Below are 26,325 nucleotides of genomic sequence, written 5' to 3' on the forward strand. Positions count from 1 at the left end.
ACACAGAGAGAGAGAGAGAGAGAGAGAGAGAGAGAGAGAGAGAGAGAGAGAGAGAGATGTGTGGAGGACAGGAAGGAACGGTAAACAATATGGTTTGAATTTCATTTTCTTATGACCATGGCTATAAGCAATTAGTCTTTAAGGTGCCCCAATGCTTGTTCCCACCCTGCCCTGCCCCACCCCCAATATTGAGAATTTTGCATTTCATTTTTTTAACCCACCCTCACAGCACTGAAATCAACAACAATAATCATAAATAATAATTTCACACACCATTTTAACCCAAAATTTACAGGAACTAGGTTTTGTTGATATCCTGGTCTGGGCAACCTCAACAAACAAGATTCAGAGGGCTTACACTGATTAATCCCAGTGTTAACATCATTCCTAAAATATAACCATCAGCCACACATCTATCTTAAGCAAAGTCTCCTTAACAGATAAGATCGCCTCCAAAGCACACAAATAGATCAACAAAGTAATTTCTGCTCGCTATATGAACCTGGTACATTACTCTACCTCAGTATGGGTTCTGTTTGCTGCATATTCTAAAAAGAGCTTACACAAATCACAAGCAATATTTACACACCTGTGTTAAGAACAAGAAGGGAAAACATTCTAACAATATTTTGTGTCACTTGAACATTACTTTGCCTCTAGCACTCTCTTTCCATAACAGGAGGAAAGGAAGTAGTAACACAATTTCTATGCATTCATAGTTTGGGTAAATCTGAAGTTAACAGAAGCCTTCACAAAATATCTTGCAAGTTTTCATTTAACTGAGGGAGAATCACTGTTGCAAAGCATTGTGAGACAGTGCATGCCTACAGACACCTATCTAATCCGGATCAGTCACAATCTTTGATCCTGTTGTGATACTTTGATCTTTAGGCAGTGAAGGCAAGGAGAACAAAATGTTCCTGCAATACTTTGTAGAGGTAGATAAAATACTTTCTAGGTCTCATTACTGTAGCAGAATAAATTTAGCACACAATGCACAAGTTGTGTAGTACAGCTTAGAAAAATGAAACATCTCTTCTGAAACACTAGCCCACTTAGAAACAAAATTCAGCTGTAGCCCTAATAGTCCACCTGACATGCTGTGTTTTGGTATTATTGAAAGCAAGTTTGCTTTGCAACTCACTGCCTGGAAAGCAGCCCCACAAACTGGTCTTGAACATCAGAGCAGCACTGCTGGATCAGGCCAAAGGTTTACCTAGTCCAGCATCCCTCTCCCCATAGTGATCAGTAAGATGGCTATGGGAAGCCCCCAAACAGACCATGTGTGCAACAGCACTCTCTTGCTCATGGTCCTCAGCAACTGGTATTCAGAGGTAAGCTGCCTCTAATGCAGCGCACAGCCATTATGACTAGTAGCCATTGATAGCCTTATCCTTCCTGAATTTGTCTCATCTTTTTAAAACCATCTCCATATCTTGTGGTTGCAATGTGTGAAGTTTTGTTTTTTGTCTGCTCCGAATCTCTTGCAGGAAGAGCAACTTTTATCCACTTCCTTCACACCATGCACACAGACCTTTATAGTGGCTGCACACATTCCTTAGTTCTCTTTCTCCACAGCCCCAAACATAAACTTTCCTTGCAAGGCAGTTCACCAGTCCCTTCGTAGCCCTTTTCCACACCCTGTTTTTCTAGCTAGATTACTGGTTTATGCGCCAGCTCCAACTTCTGAAACAGACAGTCTAATGGCAGACTTTTAAAAAAAGCAAGCAGACACTGTTTTAAAGTTATAAAAAGTTTGCTCATAGTAGTATGACAACAGACCTTCTGTGCAGGGAACAGAATGCTGAACAAGACAGGCCTTGGTCTACTCCAACAGGACAGCTCTTGCATTTGTTACCGTAATGTAAATTCCCAAAAGTTGTTTCCATTCTCTCATGGAATTCTAGACCTCTATCAATGTAGCTTTTGACACTTCAATCTCTCAATTAAAAGAATTAATGCATACAAAGGAAAAAGCATGGTAAAGAGAAAGCACACTCTTTTCTTGCAATGGGCAAAATAGGAGTGGAAACCAAAACAACATGCTGACTTGGAGGAGCTTGAGATTTTCCACCATAAACTTACTTTTATAGCTCTTTCTGCAAAGAAGATTTGCCGTTAACTACTTTGGCTAATTTGGGGTCACACCCAAGACAATTGTTGATACGTACTTGAAAACTGCTACCATGCAAAGGAAGATAGAATGTCACATTCTTTGCAACACAAATTCAGTACATTTTTTAAACATCTCCTCCTACACTAAATCAGCCCCCACTTGCCCCTCTCACAAGCCTCCAGAGCAGGCTTCCTCAACCTTGGCCCTCCAGGTGTTTTTGGCCTACAACTCCCATGATTCCTTATTAGCAGGACCAGTGGTCAGGGATGATGGGAATTGTAGTCTCAACATCTGGAGGGCTGAAGTTGAGAAAGCCTGCTCCAGAGAATACAGGCTTCCACTCCAGTGCAACACACCTTCCCCTCACAGTTCCTGGGTAGTTAGACCAGGCATAGGTAAACTCGGCCCTCCAGATGTTTTGAGATCACAACTCCCATCATCCCTAGCTAACAGGACCAGCGGTCAGGGATGATGGGAGTTGTAGTCCCCAAAGAGCTGGAGGGCCGAGTTTGCCTATGCCTGAGTTAGAGCCTTAGACTTGAATTTGAATGCCCCTACTCAAGCACAATTTGAATATGATGTTAGGACAGGCACCATCTCTATAGGTCTCCGTCCCTTACTTTTTATGAAATGCATTGTTTTTACGTGTCTATATAGGGAGGGTTGTTCAGCTAATAAGGGTGAGGGGATTATGGAGCTGGGGACCATGGATTTTATGAAAGGCCCCCCATTGCCTTCTCCGCTGCTCATAACCTACCTCACAGGGTTGCTATGAGGATAATCCTACCTCATAAGGGCTGAGTATGGGGTAACCATGCTCCAAGTCTTTACAGGAAGGGTGGGATTTATTTTTTAAGCATTTCTATTAACAGTATTAATCAATGGTGCAGAAGAATGGAAGCATAGCTCCATGACTTTTTTCACAACACGGCAAATGTGACAGAGGGCAAGGGCAATTGGCAGGCAAGGGAATGAGGTGATGATGAGGCTTCCAAGTTTTAACTACTTTTGTAACACATTAGCACAGAGGAAGTGAGAGCATGAGAAAATCAAGCCGAGACTGGACTCCAACTCCCATCAGCCCTAGCTAGCAAGAGCAACAGCTGAGGATGATGGGGGTTGCAGTCCCTGGCGTTCTTTGTACAGGCAATCACAATGAGCTCCTACAGCTGAAAATTTACCACTGCATGCCAACTGGTATCCATTTATAACCAACATTTTGATACATAAGCTCTGTATGAACTAGTGAGCGCTCTATTAATGCAAAAAAGCACACTCAATCAGAACAAAAAAAGAAACCAGTAAAATCGCTTCCCAAGATTAGGACACCCCATGCCCAGTGCTTGCCCAGTGACATGGTTAACTCTTCTCCACAGGAGTTGCATGCAGGGCGGCAGCACTCTGGACTCTGGACTGAAGGGGTGGCATTAGAAGGAGATGCTCTCACCAACCCTACCTGCCTCTTGCACCTTCTGCACACACATCCACTCACAAGCAAGCCCCATTATCTCCAAACAGACTTTGGTGGGCCAGTAACCGTTTCTCAGCCTAGCCTACCGCACAGCTGCTCATTCGACCACTTCAACTGGCACTACTGTAGGTCCCACTTAATACTTGTTTAAGGCAGCAGCACCTAAACTTTGGAACTCCCTGCCTAGTGAGATCAAGCAGGCGCTTTGATCTCTGACTGCAGAGGCTAATAAAAACATGGCTGCTTAGATCTGGATGCTTAAAAGGTTGTGGTGATTTTAATCTGTTTTAGGCTTTTAACTTTTGTACGTTTTCACAGTAGCGTTGTGAGTTTTCCCTCGGTTTTACCGTTTTACCTCTCGTAAACCGCTTTGCGAAAGAAAGAGATTTAACCGTGGAGCTGTGCTTAAATAAATAAATAAATAAATAATCACCACCAGGTTGTTGTGAGGATCAAATTGGGGCGCCTTGGAGAAAAAGTGGCTGGAAACTAGACAACAAACAAACCAAGGCTTGCTCCAACTAGCCAAAATAAGATCAGTAGCAGTAGTAAATAACAGACGCTCCGAGTGTCCCTATTTTCCCGGATTCACAGAAGCCATCCTGATTTCTAATTCGATCCCACAATGACCCTCTTTTCCTCAGGACATCCATATTTTCATACGTTGGAGGGTCTGGAGTTATGCGACCCCCTGAGCCAAGGCCATAAGTAACTCTGCACCCTTCAGCAGGCAGGTTTCTCTCGTTTAATGATTTCTTAACATTTTTATATGTGTTGGAAGCGGCCCCGAGTGGCTGGGGCAAACCAGTCGGGTGGGCGGGGCATTTATTATTTATATTTATATTGTTGTTGTGCTGCTTTTGTTATTATTAATATTATTATTATTATTATCACCCCTCTTTCCATCCGAGGGTATGCGGCCTTCCCCGGGCGCCCCCTCCTCACCTGTAGGCGAGGCTCATGCACTCGAAGAGCTTGGTGAGCGAGGCGTCGATGCTGAGGCGGCCTCCCCCGCCGCCCTCGCCCGCCGCGCCGCCTCCCCCGCCGGCCCCCGCGGCCGCGCCGAAGCGGTACGTCTGGCAGGTCTGCTCGTTGACGGTGTCGAAGTCGTAGCCCTTCTTGGGCGGGTGCTCGCTGTGCGGAGACGACACCATGAAGTGGCCCGAGTGGATGATCTGCGCCGCCGCGACCCCCGACCGCTTGCCCGGCGCCCGCCGGCGCCCGCCCCCGGGGGGGCCCACCACTCCGCAGCGCCCGCGAGGGGCCGACACAGCGCCGCCGCCGCCAACCTCGTCCTCGCTGTCCTCCGACGAGGAGAGCCCGGCCGCCTCCGCCCGCCGCGACAGGGGCGCCCCCGGGGCGGGAGAGGCCGCCTCCAGCCCCGGGAAGCGGCCCGCCCGGAGGAACACGCCGGCCGCCATCACCAGCTGAAAGAGGGCCGCCGCCGCCGCCACCGGCTCTGTCTGCCCCGTCAGGCCCGGCGCGGCCGAGTGGAGCTCCTCGGCCGGCCCGCCCCGCCTGGCCCCGCCTGCCGCCTCCGCCGCCACCTGGGCCGGGCTGGGAAGGGGCGGAGCGGGGCGCCTGGGAGCCTCGTCGGCTGAGCGCGCCCTGCTGCTGGGCCTCGTTCCCGTCAGGCGGCGAGCTCTCGCCTCCCGCAGCAAGGCGGCCGAGAGGGATTTCTTTTATTTATTAGACTTGTGTATGCCGCCCTTGCTCCGCGGATCTCAGGGCGGCTCACAGCACACAAACACAAGAGGGAAACAAGAACAAAGCGGACCCATCACCTCCCCAAAGCACATTTGCAACTCCCCGCAACCAGAAAAGCGACTGTAGATGGAAACAGGCGTCTGGAAGCCACACTTGCCAGCTTGGGGGGGGGGGACAGCTTGAATAAATTATGCTTTGGGGGGGGGTAAACTCCGCCCCACATAATCGAGCATATGAAATGGTGCGCACCCCCCATTTGAACGGCAATGCTCATCAACTGGGGGGGGGGAGGCGGCCCCCTCAAATATTATATTGGAATTGGCTCCTATCATTGCCAGCAGCCCCACTGATATAGGAGGACACGCAGCGTTGCCTTTAAAGCATATTCGAAGCAGTGCCTTTCCCGCAGAGAATCCTGGGCACTGTAGTTCACCCCTCATGGGGTCGCAGCTCCCAGCAAGCCTTAAGCAAACTACCATGCCCAGAGCTCTTTGAGGCAGGGAGGGAAGAATGTGCATGCAGTCTTGCATGCAGAATGTGCTAACTTAGCGCCGTCCATTTTAATGGGTCTGCTCAAAGTATGACTTTGGCATAGGCACCGACTCCATGGGGCCTGAGGGGGCCCAAGCCCCCTCAAAAATTCGTTTGGGGGGGCTCCGCCCCCCAATAATTTAAGAAAATTATTAGTTATATTATGCTTTGTAAAATCACAAAATTATGTTGGTATTTTTTATTTTCCTTGTTTGACGATAGTTACCTTTTAAAATACATTCAGTAATGAGTTAAAACAAAGCCACTCCCGATCTAGAGAGGGGGTGGGGTTGCGGGCTCTCGACCCATCAACAGTCTCGCCCCGCGAGAAGCGGGGATTCCCCCTAGCTCATTAATATTCACCGCCCACGGCGGCAGCCAATCGGCTGCCGCAAAGGGCGGGCCCTCACAGGTTCACTTAAGGTCGGGGCAGCCCGGGGCTCGCCCCTTTCATTCCCCCAGCAGCAGCGGTTTGGAGGTCTTGGGCCCCCCCAATATTTTTTATAAGTCGGTATGGGCCCCCGCCCCCCAATATTTTTTATAAGTCGGCGCCCCTGGACTTTGGGCACATCCGCATCATACATTTGAAGCTCTGGGATTCCACATTAAAGTTACAGTTCTCTTTCCCCCACCTGGCCCCACTTTCCAGGAAACTGGGAATTTTAGCTCTGGGAGGGAACTAGGGGTTTCCTAACCACTCTCACTTCACTACAGCTCCCAGAATTCTCTGAGGGAACACTCTACTGTTTAACGTGGAATCATAGCACCTTTAACGCATGGTGTGAATGTTGCTTTAGTAAGACACAACTCAGCCAGATTAAAAAAGACACCAGCTAAATTATAACACAGGAAGGTTGTTGGCCTAGGGCAAAAGATCCTATGGGCGGGGGGATAAGCTATCTTGCCTGGCCAAAGAATTCCATCTATTTTATTTCTGCTGTGTGGATAGGTCCTGTTGCCATTATGAATGTGGAAAGTGCTTTTATTTGTAGTATTTAAATATTGTTATTTTATTGTATTTTTTATTATGAATCACCCTGAAGTATGCTTGTGTGGAGGGTGGCACATATAAAACTTACTAAGTGTCTCACTAGGAGTGGTGGTGTTGGCAAAGCAACCTCTTCCAGTTGTCAGTAAGTTTGTGCCACAACTCATGGGACAGTGTTCCACAGAAGCGGCCTTGTTAAGTCTATTTGCAGCAAAAGGGAAAGGGACATAGTGGCTTAGAGCACCTCAAAGGGTAATTTATTAAAGCACCAGTTTTAGTCCCCCAAAGCTTTCAACACAAAAGACTTGTCAGCCTGCCAAGGTGCCACAAGACTTTGAGTGATCTGTACCACCAACCTACAGATAGCCTTATAGGCCTGGTCAACACTGAGATCCTAGGTATGTTTACTCAGAAGTCCCATTGGGATAAATGCCTTACTATCAAGTGCTTAGACTGCAGGAAACTGCCTTAATGTAGCTAGACCACAGGCCCATCTAGCTCAGTTAACCATATACAGAATGGCACCAGCTTTTCAGACCAGGTTCCTTCCCAGCCGAACATGCCAAAGACTGAATCTAGGACATTCTGGATGCAAATAATGTTGCTGTATGTTGTTTTCTACAGTCCTTTCCTAAGGTACGCGAAAGCTATCCCACTCAAACTTTTGAATCAACTAATTTCTTATTCAAAAGATTGTTCACACAGCATTTTGTGTTGTGACTTTAAAGTTTATTTTTTTAATGAAACCATTGTACATTGTACAAACCATAGCTACTGATGGAATAAATAAGTGAAAAATGATACTGCTGTACAACACACAAAATCATTAAGATGGAAAAACAATTAGGTAATGAAATAAACCCACAAAATTCTTTACACCTTCTAGCAGGGCTTTAGATATAAAGAACATTCTAAAACATGACAATGTTTCTGTATGAAGCAAGCTACCACAAAAGCCAGTAATTTTTATGCTGCCTCAGCGATTGGTTGTTGTTGTTGTTGTTAAGTGCCAGCACTTTTTGGAATGTTAACAACTATTCCCCCACCCATAAGAACTCCAAAATGAACAGTTCTGCTATAAAATGTTTTGACTGTGTAAATTGCCCAGCTAGCAGGCCTGCCTCCTCACCCCATAACCCACAAAGATCAGCTACCTTGCTAGCTTATGTATACAGATGTAGTTTGAGAGTAACTGAGTGTCCAAATGCCCAGAGTGTCGATAAGGAAGCACTTCTTGATATTCACGCTATTTCTAAAAAAAATGTCAGATTCAACCCACCAACCACTGATGCTGTATGACCTCCACTGAAATGAGCACAGATTGCACAGCTCTGTGTGTGGTGGACACCGTCAATTGCCTGCCTGAGAATTTCCAGTCACTGAGATGCAAGATGTGTTGACTCGCTCTCTCTCCTCACCCCTTCCCCACTGCTATCAATACAGGCTTTTCCATGCAAGCCCATAAAACAAAATCCCTAAAGATGGCAGCAAACCAAGAAGCTTGACCCAGTACCAGATCTCAAAGATTGCAAGATCCCTTCCTTGCTGATTGAATTTAAACTATAACTTTCAAGCATTAAAAATGTGTTTTAACTGCACATCCAAATGGCCTATCAAAAGGCAGAGTAGTTGCAGTGTGCACGTTTTTAAATTTCTACATACCAAATAGCATCAAGATCCTCCTCTATCCTGATAAAAGGGTGCAGACTGACACTAATGGGTGCAAGGAGTCCAATTCCATTTGCTTTTTCCAACCCCTATTTGTTGTCAGAGGATTCAAATATCTAATGTTGCAAATCAAAGCAGAGCCACTAACCACTGTGGTTATGCTGGTTTTCTTTTTCTTGAGTCATGGAATAGCAAAATGATTGCACACTTCATCAAAGGCTACTGCCACCCATCTTTCATTTGCAGGTCTCAATTCACAAGTCAAGAGCAAGCAAGCCCAACTGAAAGACACTGGGAATTGTGTGGCGGCGGCAGGCCTTAGTGAATGGCTGACACATAACTGAAGAAAGAAAGTACAGTAGGAATTAAGGAGCCAGTTTCATCACGAAGTTTATCAGTGTCAGTAATGCCAATAAACATTTCTACCTAATGAAAAAAATTGAGGTATTTTAGTGCTATTTATATTTTATTAAGTACAGGATTCAGCTCTGGAATTTAAAAAGCCTATCTACTTCCTTGGAAACTGTGTAAAACAATTCAAAAACACACAACCACAAAATTGAAGCTTCTACAGACAGCAACTACTGGGCATGACAACATATCAACAGTGGTTTCCAACCCACTGACATTTTAGCACTGATCAATTAAAAGCTACATAATTACAATTCTTTAAAGTTCAAAAATATATTTGTCTATGTCATAGATCAGCCAATATGTTTTCAAAAAACGAACCCTGGTTAAATATGGTTTTAATGTCCATACCGATTGCCATTTAACCAGTCATAACCCACATTTCTGAAGCAGATACACAATTCAAGGGGTGGGGAAATCAGTTTACCATTTATGTATACTGTGCAAATATAACACCTCTTTCTGATATTAAATGAATTTTGTGATCGAAGCACAAAGAGACTTTGGAGGGAGCACATTGCTTTCATGAACAATTTGCAACCAATTTTAATTTTGATGAGATGTAAAATGTTTATTTCAACATAAAAAATATATCAGCTTTGAGTGTATAGCCAGTTTCTTTGCAGCTTAACAAATGTTGTGATGGAAGGTCAGAATTGGCACCTCCACCTCTTCTAACTTTTCTCAGAATCCATTGCAAATGCAATACAGTAGTTAAAGCTCAAGCCATTTTCACCGCTGGAGAAATCAGAAATAAAGCTGCGTGAGTGACTTTTATGCAGTGTTTTGATTGGAGGCAGGTTTGTTTTCCTTTAAAAAAAAGGTCACCCAGTACTTCCATTATAAATTAAATGCAACCACATTTACAGCTGCAGGTTGCAGTTTCGTAGTTATCAAGACTCATTGCTTCCTTATGCCACCTCTGTGTTTTCCATTCACACACATATTTTCCCCTGCCATCAAATGGAGGTTTAAGGGCTCAACACCTCTTTAGATGTGCAAAACGTAACAAGACGAACCCATCAAGTTCTAGTCACAATTAAGCCCCATTGGGAATGTCTAAAATGTTACAACTAATGTTGCACTGATTTCAAAAGGAATTAGTCATGACTGTGTGGTTCTACCGGTGATTACAAGTAGCATCAAAGCATCTGATATGGATAGATGGTTCAGCATATTCAATGGCCATGTAGCATGGATAGGATTTACACATTGCCTCCTGCCAAGTCAAACATGCAAGAAATAAAACTGAACTGTTCAAAAACTGAGAGATGTCTGAAGAAGAGATTATGGAAGTAACAAGACTGTATTTACAAGCTACTCTTGAAACAAAAGTAAGCCTCAAGTACAGTATTGCCTGGAGTATCAGTAAACTGATTGTAAAAGAACAGTACAATGAAATTCATTTCAATCAAAACTGCATCTGTCATAACACATATGCCTATTTGTACCTGTATTTATAGTTGACCCACTTTTAAAAAAAGACTCTGATAAAGTTACCTAGATCTAGTACTTAAAATGCATAATTTGCTTCAATACTTTTCCAAACCAGCACCTATTTAAGTAAACAGCAGAGCATGTTCACTTTAGGTATATCTGTTTTAAAAGACTACATTATTCAGCCAAGGGGAGGCGTGCCATCAGGAAATTATTCAAAGCTATGTTACTGTGTAACTTGCATGCATTTCTGTGGAGGTTGCCAGAAGAGGGTCTTGGTGGCTCAAGTTGGTGCATTAAAAATAAGTCATCCCTGTGGATGCAGAAAAATCAAGTGTCAGCTGTATGGTTCTCTCTGGACTCCAACAGTGAAAATGGCTTCCTGATTTCTCTCACAATAGCTCTTATGTTAAAATAGTAAGCACCAGGGTATAAAATAGAAACAAACAAACACAATGAAAAGTTTCCTATATGGCATTGTACAAACCGTAGGCCACTCTGCAGAGGAGAGAACTGTCAAAAACAAGTTTTAAAAATTAGCACTGGTTTTGTTTTTGTTTTTTGTTTTGGAACACAAGGCACACACAAAAAAAGAAAAAAAGCAGACATCACATCAGAAGGATGAACTTCACATGAGAAGACCTGACCTGTACCATCCTTAAATATCTTATAATGTTAAATAGAGAATGTGATAAAATACAGCAGCAACATAATTGTAATTTTGACATTAGAAACAGTGCGTGGACCCCTCCTGAGTTGTTTACTCCAACCATTTCAGAGACAGTAACTTAAATTCTCAACGTTTTACTTCACAGAAAAGAAAAGTTTTCAGTGTCTGAAGAGATTATGCCTTTGCTTGGTTTCTTGGATTTTTGCTTGGTAACTTGAAAAGTTTATAGGAGTTCTGTCCTCATCCAAGAGAATATACGTAAATATGGTTGTTCTATATAATTTAGCCCACTGATGTACCTTACATAAAAACTGGCCAGGAAAAATCTAGTGTCTATATTTCATCAATGTTTTGTTGAGAGGGAGCCTCTACTTTCATCTTTTTAGAAGGTGGCACTCCTTCAGAGTCCTTAACGGGAGGAGAGAGAAAAGAAGAATCAGCATCAGTACTGAATAAAAGCATAATAATGTTATTGTGCTCCAGAGGTACAAGACAACCCCAGGAAGCAAGTGTCATGGCCACAAAGCAACACGAAAGCTGCCATCATAGTTACCCATGTAAGTCCTAGTTCCCAAAATGGCAACAGACAATTACCTTATAGCCCCACCCCGTAAGATCACACACACCAAGACATGTGAGAAAGCATTCTGACAATAAGAGCTCATTGATCGTGGAACAGTCCCCCCTTGGGAGGTTGTGGACTCTACATCCTTGAAGGTTTCTAAGCAGAGGGTGGATGGCCATCTGTCATGGATGCTTTAGCCAAGATTCCTACATCGTATACCCCCTACTCCTTCTATCTGGGATGGTCGTCCTCTTCCACCGAGCGCGCAGCTTCGGGAGGGACGCACATGGAGCGGTGAGGGAGGAAGGGGACACCCGCCTAGCCAGCCAGATCAGCCAAATCAACCCTGGCGATCAATGGGGTGACAGATGTCGCAGCCAGATCGCCCTCACATCCAAGATTCCTACATTGCAGGGGGTTGGACTAGACATCTCTTGGGTCCCTTCCAGCTCCACAGTTCTATGATCTTTGCAAGGCATACTAAGACAAGTATCAGTAAGCACCTGGGAGACATATTTGCAGCTTGTGGACTGTTAAGGCTATATCAATTCCCAGACACATAGGGAAAGAAGGGATAATGTGAGGACTCCGAAGATAATCAAGGCTGGAGTACAACCTTCATACCTTCTGGCTAGGATTTTAGAAAAAAAGCAACATGCTGCTTTACCTTGCCATAATTTGTTCACTTCAAACTGGTGACATTACCATCTTTCCAGCCTATTAAAACTTTACATGGAAAGGAACATACAGTCCTAAAAGGATCACCTAGCAATTTACTAGAAGGATCATCACGGTTTACTACGGAACATACTTCAAATATTTTAACAAGTTATCCCATATTAATGGCAACTTGCTGCTTAGACCAAGTGCAAAGCACAACAGCTCACTGTCAATGTTCAAGTGGAAAGAAATCAAAGCATTCACAGAATTAGAAAGCATGGAACACATAGATGTTAATCCAATAGACAAGACAGGTCAAACTTTCATTCGCACTGTTGATGATACCTCTTTGCTTATCTATGATTTTGAATTACCTGAGAGTTTTTAGATGCATCTGTGGTTATATCATTTTCTGCCAAAGGTTGAGTTTCCACTTTCTCTGAACTATTCATGGAATTCTCCATTGAAGATTGTGAGTTCTGTTCATCAGAAGCATCTGAAAGAGTTAAGAAGGTTGCACTGAATCACCAATGTATTATAGTACCTCTCATTAGGGTTCTCACCAAATTAGAGATTTTAACTAAATTAATTTATCATCATCAAACCTTTTATTGGCATCACATACAAACCTCCATAGCAAAGTAAATTAATTTTAGTTTATTTAATCTGCATAAATTTGCATGCTGCCAAACAATAGTTTTGAAGAAAAAGATGCACTTTACTTGTTCTTAGAAGACAGATAGATAGATGGCATATTTTGGGAAGTATTTCCTTCTGTATAAGAATGAAGATGGAACACCTTTAAGGCATTAAAAGTGCAGATAGCAGGCTATTAAATTATGTTTTCCAAGATGTGCTGGCCCAACTTTTAAAAGGGCTTTAAAGTCAATTAAGCTAACCAAGGTTGCTAATCTGTTTTCCACCCAGCTATAGACTACTTACAGATTTGTTGTCTTATCTAGAAGGGAGACATAATGATTTTGGATTAGAACGCAAGGGCGCTTGGGCATTGGAGCAATCTATGCACTTTTAAATGGGGCCTGTTATGATAATTTTATTATGATGCTGTGTATTCTGTTGTCATTATGATGCTGTGTAAATTATGTTCTTAATGCTGTACATAGCTCTGGGATCTTTGGCTAAAAAGCAGTATAAAAATGAATTGTTACTATTATCAGTGCTTTTTTTCTAGAAAAAGCGGTGCAGCAACTCCCACCTTCTTTGACAGACAACCCTAAGTTGATGAGCTCCTTTCAAGATGACGCCAAACTTGTTGAGAGCGCACACTTTAGAGAAAACACGCATCATGTCTCCTCCCTTAAAGGGCTTCTTTCGGAAGAGAAGCAAAGTGCCAAAATCGCTCCCAGTCCATCCAGATTCCTGCACACAGAAAATGTGCCACCTGCCCAGGATGATGTACACAGAGAGGGGTTGCCGGAAGAGGGTCCGGATGGGATAAAAAGCCTTGATTCCTCTTCTTCAAGCAACATACAAATGAAATCTTGAGCTGGCCACTAGAGGGAGGCCAAGACCACATGGATATGGGGAAGGATCCAGACAATATTTATGGGACATGGAAAAGCCTTTAGCAGAGCACTGCAAGGTGTGGCTGTAAGCCCCTCCAGTATCCACAAGGCTGCAACGTAAGAGCTTGGTCTGAAAGCACACCTAGCATACCTGATAACACTAAAGGCTACATTTGCATTAAAAGGGTTTTTAAGTGCACACTGTAGTATCTCATAACATGAAAGGCTTTTGTATTTCATGCAACTTGCTAAAACACATGCTCCATAATTGGATCTACCCAGGATCCAGCCACAGCTTATAAACTTATAAGCAACTGTCATCCTACTATCACATACAGGAGGAATCTAAATTCAGAATCTGAAACATTATGTACAGAAGACATAGCCTAAGTAGATGCAGTTTTGTACAAGTTAAGAAAAACTGCGTGGATTTCTCTGCCAAAACCTGAACAAGGTATCCTTCCTTATTTTCAGATTAACATCTTGATAATTTAGACCTCTCCTCTGAAGAGGAAGAGTCAATCTACATCCATATTATCTGACCTATAATAAATGTTGAACTATTAAAGTTAAAACAGGTGTCACAGCTTACTATCTGAATGAGTGCATTTTATAAGGCATGCTTTAAGGTTCAATTTAGCCCCCAATCTGATGATAGGAACCCTGCCTATTGACATGAGACAGGCGCCTTTTCTGTACTCTTATTGGAGCCTGTTAAAAACATTTTTGCTGAGAAATGCCTAGTCAGAAATGTAGAATGTTGATTTATGCTTTTCCTTTATTATTTTGTTTTTTATTAATGCTTTAAACCAGGGGTCAGCAAACCTTTTCAGCAGGCGGCCGGTCCACTGTCCCTCATATCTTGTGGGGGGCTGGACTGTATTTTTTTTGGGGGGGGGATGAACAAATTCCTATGCCCCACAAATAACCCAGAGATGCATTTTAAATAAAGGACACATTCTACTCATGTAAAAACACGCTGATTCCCAGACCGTCTGCAGGCCAGATTGAGAAGGCGACTGGGCCGGATCCAGCCCCCAGGCCTTAGGTTGCCTACCCATGCTTTTAACTGTGTTTGCAGCCATTTTTTTAATCTTTAGAAACTGCTCTGAGGTTGTTGTTTTTTACAATCAAACATTGTATACATTTTATGAAGTATAAATGGAATGGGAATGTTAGCTGGGGGAAAAGACAAGATGTTCAGTCCTAGGCATCTTGAGACCCCTTTGAAGCATCTGAGCAGAAACAGAAAAGCACTTGAAGAATTGGAATTGGATGAAGGAAGAACGTTCTGAGCTAGAGTGGTAAAGCTTGGCACCATCAGCATAACAGGCACCATGGAATATTGTGCGCCTACACGGGGCTAACGTATCTAGAGAGACAAGCATACAGGACTAATAACAGAGCCCTCAGGGATCTCAACCGAGAAGGAGAGGACGGATCAGAACAGCAAACAGGTAGGAAGAGAGAGAGTCAATGGAATCAGTGAGTTCTTAGATATAAAGGTAATCATGTAGAAAGTAATCAACTGAATTCAAGACAGCAGAGGAGTCAAGAAAGATGGAGCAAAATATATATTTTTGGAACTGGCACTAAAGCAGTCAGGTAATTTAATAAAGCTATCTGAAAGTAAGGGGTAAATGTGAACAGCTTTCAGAACTGAGCTGTACTTTACATTCAGCCCAGTGAAAATTTATCTCCAACAGTAATTACACAAAGCGAGAATGACTTATTGTTTGCATATACAGTATCACTAACCTAGGGATAGGGAACTTGTAGTCTGTTGGTCAAATATGAGCCAGCAGTCCATTTTACCCCCAGCCTTGCCCACACCTGACACCATATGACAGCAGGTGTGAGTAGGTAAAGCCATGGCTGTAAGCAGACAAAAGCCTTAACGTGAGTGTGCTCCCAATTGCTCTTCAGCAGGCAGCACTTGCATTCAGCATGTTTTCAATTTAAACTCCTGATTGGAGTAACTAAGTGGAGCTGATGTCTGCTGAAATTTAAAATTCAGTGCCAAATGCAATTCCTGCTTTTGGCCAGAATCTTTGCAGTCGCAACCTGGATTCAAACTTAAGAAGGAAGAAACTCTAAGCATGCTCCAGATTTTTAAAATCTGAATGACCAGATGGCACATAATTTGACAGGCAGGTGGGTGGGTGGGTCAAGTTCCCCATGCTTGCATTAAGCCAAGGGTTAACAACAGCACTACGTAGACAAGCAGCACATCAGGAACAATAACAGTCATACCTCATGTTACGTTTACTTCATGTTATGTTTTTTCAGATTGCGTCCCGCAGTAACTTGGAAGTACCGGAAAGGGTTTCTTCTGGGTTTTGCTGCTCGCGCATGTGCAGTTGCACTAAATCGCGCTTCGCGCATGCGCACAAACACCAAATCACGCAGCACACCTGCGCAGATACCACACTTCAGGTTGCAGGCTTTTCATGTTGCGAACAGGCCTCTGGAACGGATCCCATTTGCAACCAGAGGTACTACTGTATTTCCACTGACTTTTGCTTTGCTTTCAAATTATCTATTCGCTGGTTAGTGAAATGTATATGTTTGTTTATAACAAACAATGGTTAGTTAAACAAGCCAACTTCATAAGACATGGTTTGGAGTTGTTTAGCAGTTAACCATTGTTTGTTGTAAATCACAATCCCTGTTTTGTGCATAACACTAAGCCAAGGATTTGTTGAAAGCAGAAAGAATGCCTATACTTGACAGAAGTCCTTCCCTGACTGCATGGAAGGAAAGGGAAGCTTATGAGTCTAACACTTTCCTTGGTCTTATGGAGGCTTGTCCACATAGAACTACACCATGGTTTAGCATTGTGTGAATGTGGTCAATGAAAGCAAAAAGTAAAGTGAAAACGGAGTGTCAGTTTTCAAAGCAGTAGGACGGAGGGCAGAGCTTAAATTATAGTTACAGTCATACCTCCGCTTACGTATCCCTCCGCTTACGTGAACTTCGGGGTACGTAAGCGGCAAACCTGGAAGTATATTTCTGAGTTTTTGCCACACGCATGTGCACAGAAGCGGTTTCTCCGGTTGCGAAAACCTCAAGATCTGGCCGGACCTCCGGAACGGATCCCATCTGCAACCGGAGGTACCACTGTATCTCCTTCTCAAGTGGGAGACGCAGCGGGTCTGCTAACAAATGAAGTTTATATGGTGCACATGGAATGCCAACTGCTTACCTACCAGTTATGAGTAGGAAGATTTGTACGTGAATTACCTTCTGATCCAGGCTCCTCTTTTGCATCTGCTTGAGTATCGTCAGATTTTGTTCCAGGGCCATCTGCCTGCCCTGTGGAGTTCTGCTCCGGCAGGGGGCTAGAGTTGCTGCTGTTCTCTTGTTTAATTGGTGAAGCATCAGCTATGGAACTCTGGTTGCTGTTATCATCTGTAAATAAGAGACAGGCTTGGTGAAAGCGATGAACATTCCCAAAATTGTATTTACATGTTAGGGGCTGCTGACCTGCCAAGCCCTCCACCCCTTTCCACCTCACCCAACTCCCCCATCCCCTCACTTCTTCAGCCTCTCATGGGTCCTTTTGCCCCCCATACCTTCCAACCCCAGCCTCTCACAATTCCCCACACCCTTGCCTATCCACCCATTCACTCTTGTTGCTATTCCCAATCCCCTCACAGCTCACTCCAATTCCAACCACCACTCATGGAGGAGAGGGGCGTGAAGAGGATAAAGTATTCTGCAGTAACCTCCTTTTTGGCCAAGGCAGCTCCTCAACAACCATCTTGCTTTTTAGCTGCTTTCTTCCTCCCCAGCTGCAGATGCAGAGACCAAAATTGCTGTGTCAGGTATGCAATGGCAGCAGAGGACGACAGTTTCTGCAAACAACCCGTCTGTCCTGACTGTTCCCCTGCAGCTCATCTTGACACTTGCTCGTATGCCTGCTTGCTGTTCTGTTGTCATATTGCACTTGACATGCCCACCTATTGGCAGCCAGGCAAACTGCAGGATGACAACTTTACAAAAATATTCTACAGCAAGATAGTGCATGGCTACATTTCTGACACTTACCAGTATTCCATATCAAATCCATACAGTGATACCTCTGGTTACGTACTTAATTTGTTCCAGAGGTCCATTCTTAACCTGAAACTGTTCTTAACCTGAAGCACCACTTTAGCTAATGGGGCCTCCTGCTGCTGCCGCGCTGCCACCGCATGATTTCTGTTCTCAACCTGAAGCAAAGTTCTTAACCTGAGGTACTGGGTTAGCGGAGTCTGTAACCTGAAGTGTCTGTAACCTGAAGCGTATGCAACCCGTGGTACCACTGTATCTATGTTGGCAACTCAAACTAGACCAATATAAGAGTTAATTTCTTGAGAGATCTTTTTGCAGATCCTTTTAATTGTCACAGAAAAGCAACCATGGCTGCCTCTGTTGCATCTAGTTTGTACTTCAAGTATCAATAATCTGTTCGCTGACTCTTGCCAGCTGTCTAAATATGCAGAGAAAGCTGAAAGATGCTGCCTAAAGTTTGGGATTTATCCATTTGTTAAAAAGTGGAGGCTTAAGTGATGTACAAGGTATTCTAAATCTGTGGTATTGATGGGGACTTCATACTGGCTAATAGTCAGTACAGTCATGCAATACTTATTATTCTTGTCAAAAATATGACTATATAATATTCTGATGTCACGCTACTCACATTATAGCAAAATTCTCGAAGGAATGGTGGAGGGAGAGAGCAAACATTGTGCGAGCTGGTTGACAATTACAACAAAGGAAAGTGAAGTACTCTTTCCACAAGCACATGTCCTACATGCTCCACTGCCACAGAATCTGGACATAGAATCATGCAATTGAAGAGTTGGGACCCAAAGCTCCAGTGCAGGAATCACAGATAAAGAATCCCTGACAGGTGGCTATACAGCCTCTGTTTAAAAGCCTCCATTGACTGAGAGTCCACCACCTTCCAAGTTAGACTTGTTCCACTGGCAATCAGCTCTTACTATCAGAAAGCTCTCCCTAGTCTTTAGAAGTTTAGAATCTACTTTCTTGTAATTTGAATCCATTGGTTTGGATCCCACCCTCTGGAACAGCAAAAAAAAACAACTCTGTTCTCTCTTCCATGTGACAACACTATAGATATTTGCAGATGTCTATCGTGCCACCTATCAGGCTTTTCTTCTCCAGCCTAAACATACCCAACTCCTTCAACCATTTCTTAGATGAGCTTTCCTTTAATTCCTTCATCCAAGGAATTTATAAAGATGTTGAACAACACCAGGCCTAGAACAGAACACTGAAGCAACCACTTGTCACTTTTTTCCAGGATGACGACAAACCACTGGTGTATCTGAAGAAGTGTGCATGCACATGAAAGCTCATACCAAGAACTAACTTAGTTGGTCTTTAAAGTGCTACTGGAAGGAATTTTTTTTGTTTAAACCACTGGCAAACACTCTTTGGGTTCAGTCGGTCAACCAGGTTCTCCACAAGAATATAATGGAGGACTTTGTTGAAAGCCTTATTAAAATCAAGATGCACTACATTCACAGCATTCCCTTGACCCACCAAACTTTTAAATCATGACTTGTTTTTCTAAGTGCTTATAGACCGACTGTTTGATGATGTGGTTCTAGAACATTTCCTGGTATTGACATCAAGCTGACTAGCCGGAAGTTCCCCGAGTCTTCTTTCTTCCCCTTTTGGAAGATGGGAACAACATTTGCCCACCTCCAGTCTACAGCCCTTCTCCATGAATTCTCTAAGCTTATAGTCAGAGGCTCTGAGATTACTTCTGCAAGTTCTTTCAGTTTCCTTGGAAGCAGTTCACCAGGTCCTGGAGATCTGAATTCATTTAAAGTAGCTAGGTGTTCCCTTTCCCCCTCTCTTCCTATCCTGGGCTGCAGTTCCCTCTCTACATCGTTTATTTTATTCCATTAACACCAGGTTGGGCACTGACGTTGAGCAGTTCTGCCTTCACCCTGTCACCCAATAGCATTTTCTCCATATCTGTCATGCAGAGGACGCACTCTTGCTTCAAAGATAGCCAAAAAAGTCACCAATTATTATTTATAACCTCTCTTGCAAGCCTGAGCTTGTTTTGAGCTTTAGCCGCCTGACCTTCTCCCTGCAAGTGCTGGCTAGTCCTTCTTTCATGATTTGCTCCTTCTTCCCTTTCTTATACATGCAAGGAATGAACTGCATTGACCATTATTGACAAAAGGACAGTCACAAATACTGGGATGCACAGGTTGCTACGAAAGTTAGTAGCTCCTCATTCATGGGGTAAATGCTTCATCTAAAAAGCCACTTGAAGGAGATCACAGTTATGAAGTAAAATCCAGCTGCATCTCCTAAATTGCATCAGACAACGGCATGCACCTAAAATGGCTAGTTCAATCAAATCTGCACCAAGGTAAATGCAGGTAATTAGATTTCAGGCAAATTCATCCTTCATTCATGCCGAAAAACATCTAGTCAGCGCTACATGGCTGTGTATGGATGCACTTAGCCAGAGAGATTTAGACCCACTCCAGATGCCTGAACTTGCTTATAGCAAAGAGGACCAATTCCACTCCACCCTTTCCAAGTGCTAGGGAAAGGATTCACAACTGAATATGGGAAGATCCATACCTCGGTGGCGGAATGCATGGTTTATTTGTACAAGGTCCTAAATCTAATCCTAATCATGACCAGCTAGAAAAATATGGTAGCAGGTGGTGGAAATGACCCAAGGGTCTCAGATCTTAAAGAGTAGTTACTAGTTATGGGAGACATTGCTGGGTGAGACGGACCAATGATTTGACTCGGCATAAGGACAGCTTCACGTGATGCTCAAACAAAATACAGGGCAACTTAATATAGGTAAGAAAGAGGCTTTGATCACAGCTACCGACTGAAAAACTCCTCCATGGAGTTTCAACGGTTCCCCACACTCTTGATGAAAGATGCTGGCTAATAAAAGCTATCGCCTTACCTACTTTGCCTCTCACCAAGACATTCAGAATTGGAAAATTACAGATTCCACTGATGGTAGCCATGGTAACATTTAATGACTCACTTTAAGTGTTAATCTGTCAAGTACATGCTTCTGGAGAGAAAACCTTAATTCTCCAGACTCTCTTTTGTCAGGGTTGAAGGCTTTCCAGGGACACATATTACAGCAGGAAAGCACCCCCATGTGACCTAGAATCTCTTCTGACATCAGATGAGAATCTGAAGCAGCATTATTCACAAGGTAACAAAACTGAACCAGAGTATAGAGTACAGAGAGACAGATTTAAGAGGAGCATTCTCAACCATGGTCTAGCAATTGGAGAGGTGCCCTAGGAATGCTGCACAATCTCTTCAAAAGAAGGCTGAGCAGGCTATTTCTAAAAATAAATTTCTAAAAATTTCTGAGTCAATATGCCAGAGGGTAGTATCCAAAATAATCTAGAGGGACCGTAAATTCCGCTGAGCTTTTATTGCCAGTCAAATATTGCAGTTTCTTCCAGTGCTACCCCTTCCTGAGAGAGGGAGTGGTTTTGCCTGCCTTGGAAGAACTCATAGTGCCTCAGAGGCCCAGCATGATGGAAGAACCAGCCCTTGCTCTCTGCTGGACAGAAGAAAGGCAAACGAATCTCCCAGGTCTCACAAAAGAGCAAGACAGGATTCTCCCAAGCTCACAGCAAGATCGGGGAGACATCCCCCCCTTCTTTTAAGCTAGGAAAAATCTCTCAGGCCTCACACTGACTTTGGAAGTCCTTGAACCCATGCACTGCCTTGCTGCTTTCAGATCTTATCCAATGTTTTATGCTTTAAAGAAAATTGGGTATGGAACATGTGAATTCAGGAATGTAGGAGATCAAAATTAATTATCACTCACAAATGCTTTATTTAATTTGCTTCAAGCTTCATTTCAATTTATAGAAACAATGCTAAGATATCCTTCCCTTACACCTTACTTATCAAATATTTCCCCTTCCAGTGGTTCATTTTCTATGCCAGACGAAAGCCAACCATTACCAAACCTACCAGCACCAATTCAACACAAAGCCAGCCTGAAAAATTCTCTCTCTGAAGCAGCCACTGCCCAGCAGCCTTTTAGGTTATACTGTTTAATCTGCTAAACCAGGCATAGGCAAACTCCGGACCTCCAGATGTTTGGGACTACAATTCCCATCATCCCTAGCTAACAGGACCAGTGGTCGAGGATGATGGGAACTGTAGTCCCAAACATCTGGAGGGACAGGGTTTGCCTATGCCTGTGCTAAACACTTCAAAAAGTGGTCCACAACTGTGTCTGGTGATACTAGCATCAGGAGGGACCCCAGATCTCAGCCATGCCCATGTGGGTTCTATTATATAGCCAAATACTAAACCAATGTTGTTTATCAATCCATGTGGAAGTCAAGCGGCCATGTCTGGAGGCCCCTCTCCCCACCACACCTGCAGCTGCTGAAGCTGGAACTGTCTCCCTGCTCTACTCACCATTCATATCCATCATCCCAGGAGAAGAGCTGTTCTCTGGAGTAGTAACCTCAGATCCACACTTTTCATCTTTACCTTTTTTCTTGTTCTTGGTTTTCTGAGAAGGGGGAAAAAATAAGTCATGAAATCGTGTGGCCTCCACTGCGAGGTCCAATGATCAGGGATTTGGTACTTTTACCCATTCAACCAAGGTTCAATTCCCAGTTACTATGTATGGTTTGTTTTATGAACTGAAACTTTAGTTTAAGCATCTCTTGTATAACAGTGCAAACCAAGCATCCCTCAGTGCCACTGATTTTAATCAATTAATGACATACAGTGGTGCCTCTGGTTATGAACGCTTCTGGTTACAAACGCTTCAGGTTACAAGCTCTGCTAACCTGGAAGTAGCTGCTCCTGGTTGCAAACTTTGCCCCAGGATGCAAACAGAAATCGCGCACCAATGGAAGGCCCCATGAGTGAAAGCGCGCCTCAGGATAAGCACGGTTTCAGCTTAAGAACGGACCTCCAGAACAAATTAAGTTCGTAACCAGAGGAACCACTGTATTGATATCAAAGAAACAGGATCCAAGATGGTGTTGCCCAGTGGTTTTCAACCAGAGTGCCTTGAATGATGGTCAGGGGTGCCGCAGGCAATACTGGCCTGTCCCTCTTTCCTTCCCTCCCACCTCTAATGCCCTCTCACATCTCTGCCTCCCAAAGGCTTGTGCGGCTGTTTGTTGTAGCAGCCATGGCTACAAGTTCCCCAGGCAAATGGTGCCTCTGGGGCTGGTTCCCAGGTCGCTGTGGGGCAGTTTGAGGAGGCACCTCTATTTGGGGCAGGGCAGCTCAGAGACGGCAGCATCAGCTGGCCGGAGGACTCCCAAGGAGACGGAAGGGGAGAGGAGGGAACTGGACTAGATGTTCCTCAGAGTCCTTTCCAGATCTACAATTCTATGATTCTATGCAAGGATATGAATTCTCCTTCAACCATGACAGCTGTGGAAAAGGTTGTCCAATTACATCCTGTTGAAGATGCTTGTGATTATCAATGCTGATTTTCCAGTCTGATGAGACCAAGGTGTATTAATTTAAATTTATTTAATTTAAACTGAGGAGGAAAAACCTATGGGGGGGGGGAACCAATGCTTGACTCAAGCTTCTGATCTGCACTTCACACAACTTCCTAAGTTAAAAGTACAATTAACATATTTTATTTACAACTGGGAAAATCCTAGTAAGGAAGGTATGTTTTAGCTAAACAATGTCTTTAATACATATATATTCACTACTTTAGAAAATGATACAGACTATATTGCTTAGAACTCTTTGATCATAATTTGAGTTAAACTGCATGTGTCGTACCATAGTTAAAATACATATGCAGTCGTACCTTGGTTGATGAACGCCTTGCAGCTCCCAAACACAGCAAACCCGAAGGGAGTGTTTGCAAATGTTCTTTGGAACCTGAACGTCCGACGCAACTTCCGATTGACTGCAGGAGCTTCCAGCAGCCAATCGGAAGTCACGCCTTGGTTTCACATTTTGGAAGCTGAACAGACTTCTAGAACGGATTCCGTTTGACTTCCAAGGTACGGCTGTAATTATTTCAAATCATGGATTTCTGATCATCTCATTGTATTTGCAAAAAGACCTGGACAAAGTCACTTTCCTGCAGACAACAACAATATTTATTACGGCCATAGGCCCATACAGGTAAAAACAACACATAAATAACAGCTTGTGCACATGGGGAAGAAAAAAAACAGTCGCTAAAACACCACAGTAACAATAAAATACTATAAAATGGAATGGCATACTACGCCTTAGTTAGTTTGTAGTGCTCCTTGGCGTCGCTTTTGGGTAAGGACAGCGACCAGGAACCTAGCCACATTCAGGGTCGTATGGGTATCCTTATCCTGCAAAATTTGAGCAAGGTGGAATTTTGGTGGGGTACCCTCTAGTTTCTGTATGATTGATCCCAACAGATTTACCCGTGGCACATTGAACAGGGGGCAAGTGAACATGATGTGCTGGAGCGACTCCGGCGTCTCCTTATCACATTCACACGTGGCGGGGGCTTGGCCCTTTGAGAATCTATGTCTCAGGACGTTGGAGGGAAAAACGTTGAACCTCGCTTTGGTGAAGGCCAGTCTATGGGCAACAGTCGAGAGGGAGGAGAGGTATGATGGAACGCAGTAAGTTAAAGTGATACCAATGTTCTGGGGCGAACAAACACCTCCCCCCAGCATATAATTTCGCTGTAGATCGATGTCATCCAGTCTTTGGCGGATCAGTCTTTGAGCAGTAATTTGGTCTAGTTTTAGGGAATCTGAAGGAGAGATTCCATAGCTCAGGAGTTTGGCATGAATTCTACTAGTCCAAAGGCTAGCGAATTCATCTCGCCATAAGCACTGGACAAGGTAGTGGTTTGGTAATCTATGCCACAATGATAACCAATAATTGAAGACTTGCTTCCACAGGCAAGTTTCTAAGGATGCGATCTTCAGTTCTAGTCGCATGGCTGCGTTGCTTACGCACAGGGGGAGCATTAGGAGCCGCCGCAGGAATTGATTTTGCAGTGTCTCAAGAGGAGCAAGATCTGTCATCACGGCCCAAAGCAGGGCAGCATAAGCTAGCACGGCGACCACTTTTGCCTTGAACACCTTTAGGGCCGAGGGAACATGCGAAGCTCCATCCGAAAAAAAGAATCGGAGGAGCGCATATGACAAAGTTTTGGCCTTGTTAAGTAGGTGTTGAATTTGAGCTTTCCACCCCAAGTTGTGTTGAAAAATAACTCCTAGGTATTGAAATTTTAGGACTTGCTCTATTTTTGCTCCACCAAGCTTCCATTCGTATAATCTCCGGCTTCTGGAGAAAATCAGAATCTTGGATTTAGCATGGTTGATGGTTAATTGGTTGAGTTGACAATACGTGGCAAAGATCTTCAAAGCTCTGGTTAGTCCAACACGTGTATAGGATAGAATTACCGCGTCGTCCGCATATAAAAGGAGTGGGCAGCGATAGTCCGCAAGTCTAGGCGCGTGTGTACTTGGAGATGAGTTAACTAGGGGTGCTCGCATGTCGCTGATGAATAGGTTGAATAGACAGGGAGCCAATATGCATCCTTGGCGCACTCCCTTGTTTATTGGTATCGAATTTGTGAGATCGCCCGCAGGGGTAAGTCTCACTCTAGCAAGGGTGCCTTCATGGAGCTGACTTATAAGCCATAGGAGTCTTCTATCGATGCCCTGTTTCGCAAGTTTCTCCCATAGAATATTTCTAGGAACGCTGTCAAAGGCTGCCTTTAGGTCTAAGAAGGCAGCACAGAGGTAGCCCCGGGGGGGAGAGGAGTACTTTCGTGCCAGATGGTAAAGAACTATCGCATGATCGGTTGTAGAGCGTTTAATTCTGAACCCTGCTTGCTCGTGGCCAATCTGATTAGTCTCATCTACCCATCGCAATAGTTTAGTCAGCAAAAAGCTGGCATAAATTTTCCCTATGATCGAAAGGAGGCTGATGTTACGGTAGTTTTCCGGCTCCATTGGAGAACCTTTTTTATGAATTGGTACTATAATGGCCTCCTTCCATATTTTGGGGATGAGGCCAGAAGCGTTGATTGCATCAAAGGTTTTGGCCAAGATGCCAGCCCACCATTTTGGGTGTAGTTTAATGGCTTCAGCAGGGATCAGATCGGGCCCTGGGGCTTTACCCGGTTTCAGCTGCGCTATTAGCTTGGCTATTTCGTCCGGATCGGTGGGAGGCCAAATAGGTAGGTGGGTAAACAGTTGCGTCAGGTGGTCGGAGGGAGCATCTGCCTGTGAGAAGCATTTCTTCAGGAACAATTCCCATGTCGGTGCAGGGATGACTGCCCTTGGGTATTTCCTCACCCTTCTGTTGATCAAAGACCAGAATTCCCTGGATCTGTGTGATTTTGAAGCAGTAATCAAAGCCTGCCAGCGATTGTGTTGCCACTCACGTTTGGCAGTTTTCTGTGTGCGTTTGTAAACTAGCTTGGCTTGTGCATAACTAGCTGGCAGAGTAGCTGCATCGGAGGTCTTATATACATTATATATAGCACGGAGGCGCTGTCTTGCTTGTTTACACTGAGAATTATACCAGGGGGCACCGTAAGTATA

At 43.9% G+C, this 26,325-nt stretch overlaps 2 protein-coding genes across 2 annotated transcripts in view; both read right to left on the reverse strand.

Annotated features, from left to right (window-relative positions):
• Window positions 1-5,023, reverse strand: part of MLXIP (MLX interacting protein) — a 58,833-nt gene extending 53,810 nt beyond the window's left edge. Inside the window, exon 1 of the mRNA XM_081893299.1 lies at window positions 4,533-5,023. Coding sequence (XP_081749425.1) covers window positions 4,533-5,008 — 476 coding nt within the window. The 5' untranslated portion in view covers window positions 5,009-5,023. The remainder of the gene's footprint in view (window positions 1-4,532) is intronic.
• Window positions 5,024-7,520: 2,497 nt separating this feature from the next.
• The window catches only part of BCL7A (BAF chromatin remodeling complex subunit BCL7A), a 31,022-nt gene continuing 12,217 nt past the window's right edge, over window positions 7,521-26,325 (reverse strand). The window contains exons 3-6 of the mRNA XM_081893521.1: window positions 22,208-22,304; window positions 16,994-17,161; window positions 12,599-12,720; window positions 7,521-11,407 (exon numbers count right to left, since the gene is read on the reverse strand). Coding sequence (XP_081749647.1) covers window positions 11,333-11,407; window positions 12,599-12,720; window positions 16,994-17,161; window positions 22,208-22,304 — 462 coding nt within the window. The 3' untranslated portion in view covers window positions 7,521-11,332. The remainder of the gene's footprint in view (window positions 11,408-12,598; window positions 12,721-16,993; window positions 17,162-22,207; window positions 22,305-26,325) is intronic.

The sequence above is a fragment of the Podarcis melisellensis genome (genome assembly GCF_964234715.1).
Source record: "Podarcis melisellensis genome assembly, chromosome: 16".
NCBI classification, from domain to species: domain Eukaryota; kingdom Metazoa; phylum Chordata; class Lepidosauria; order Squamata; family Lacertidae; genus Podarcis; species Podarcis melisellensis.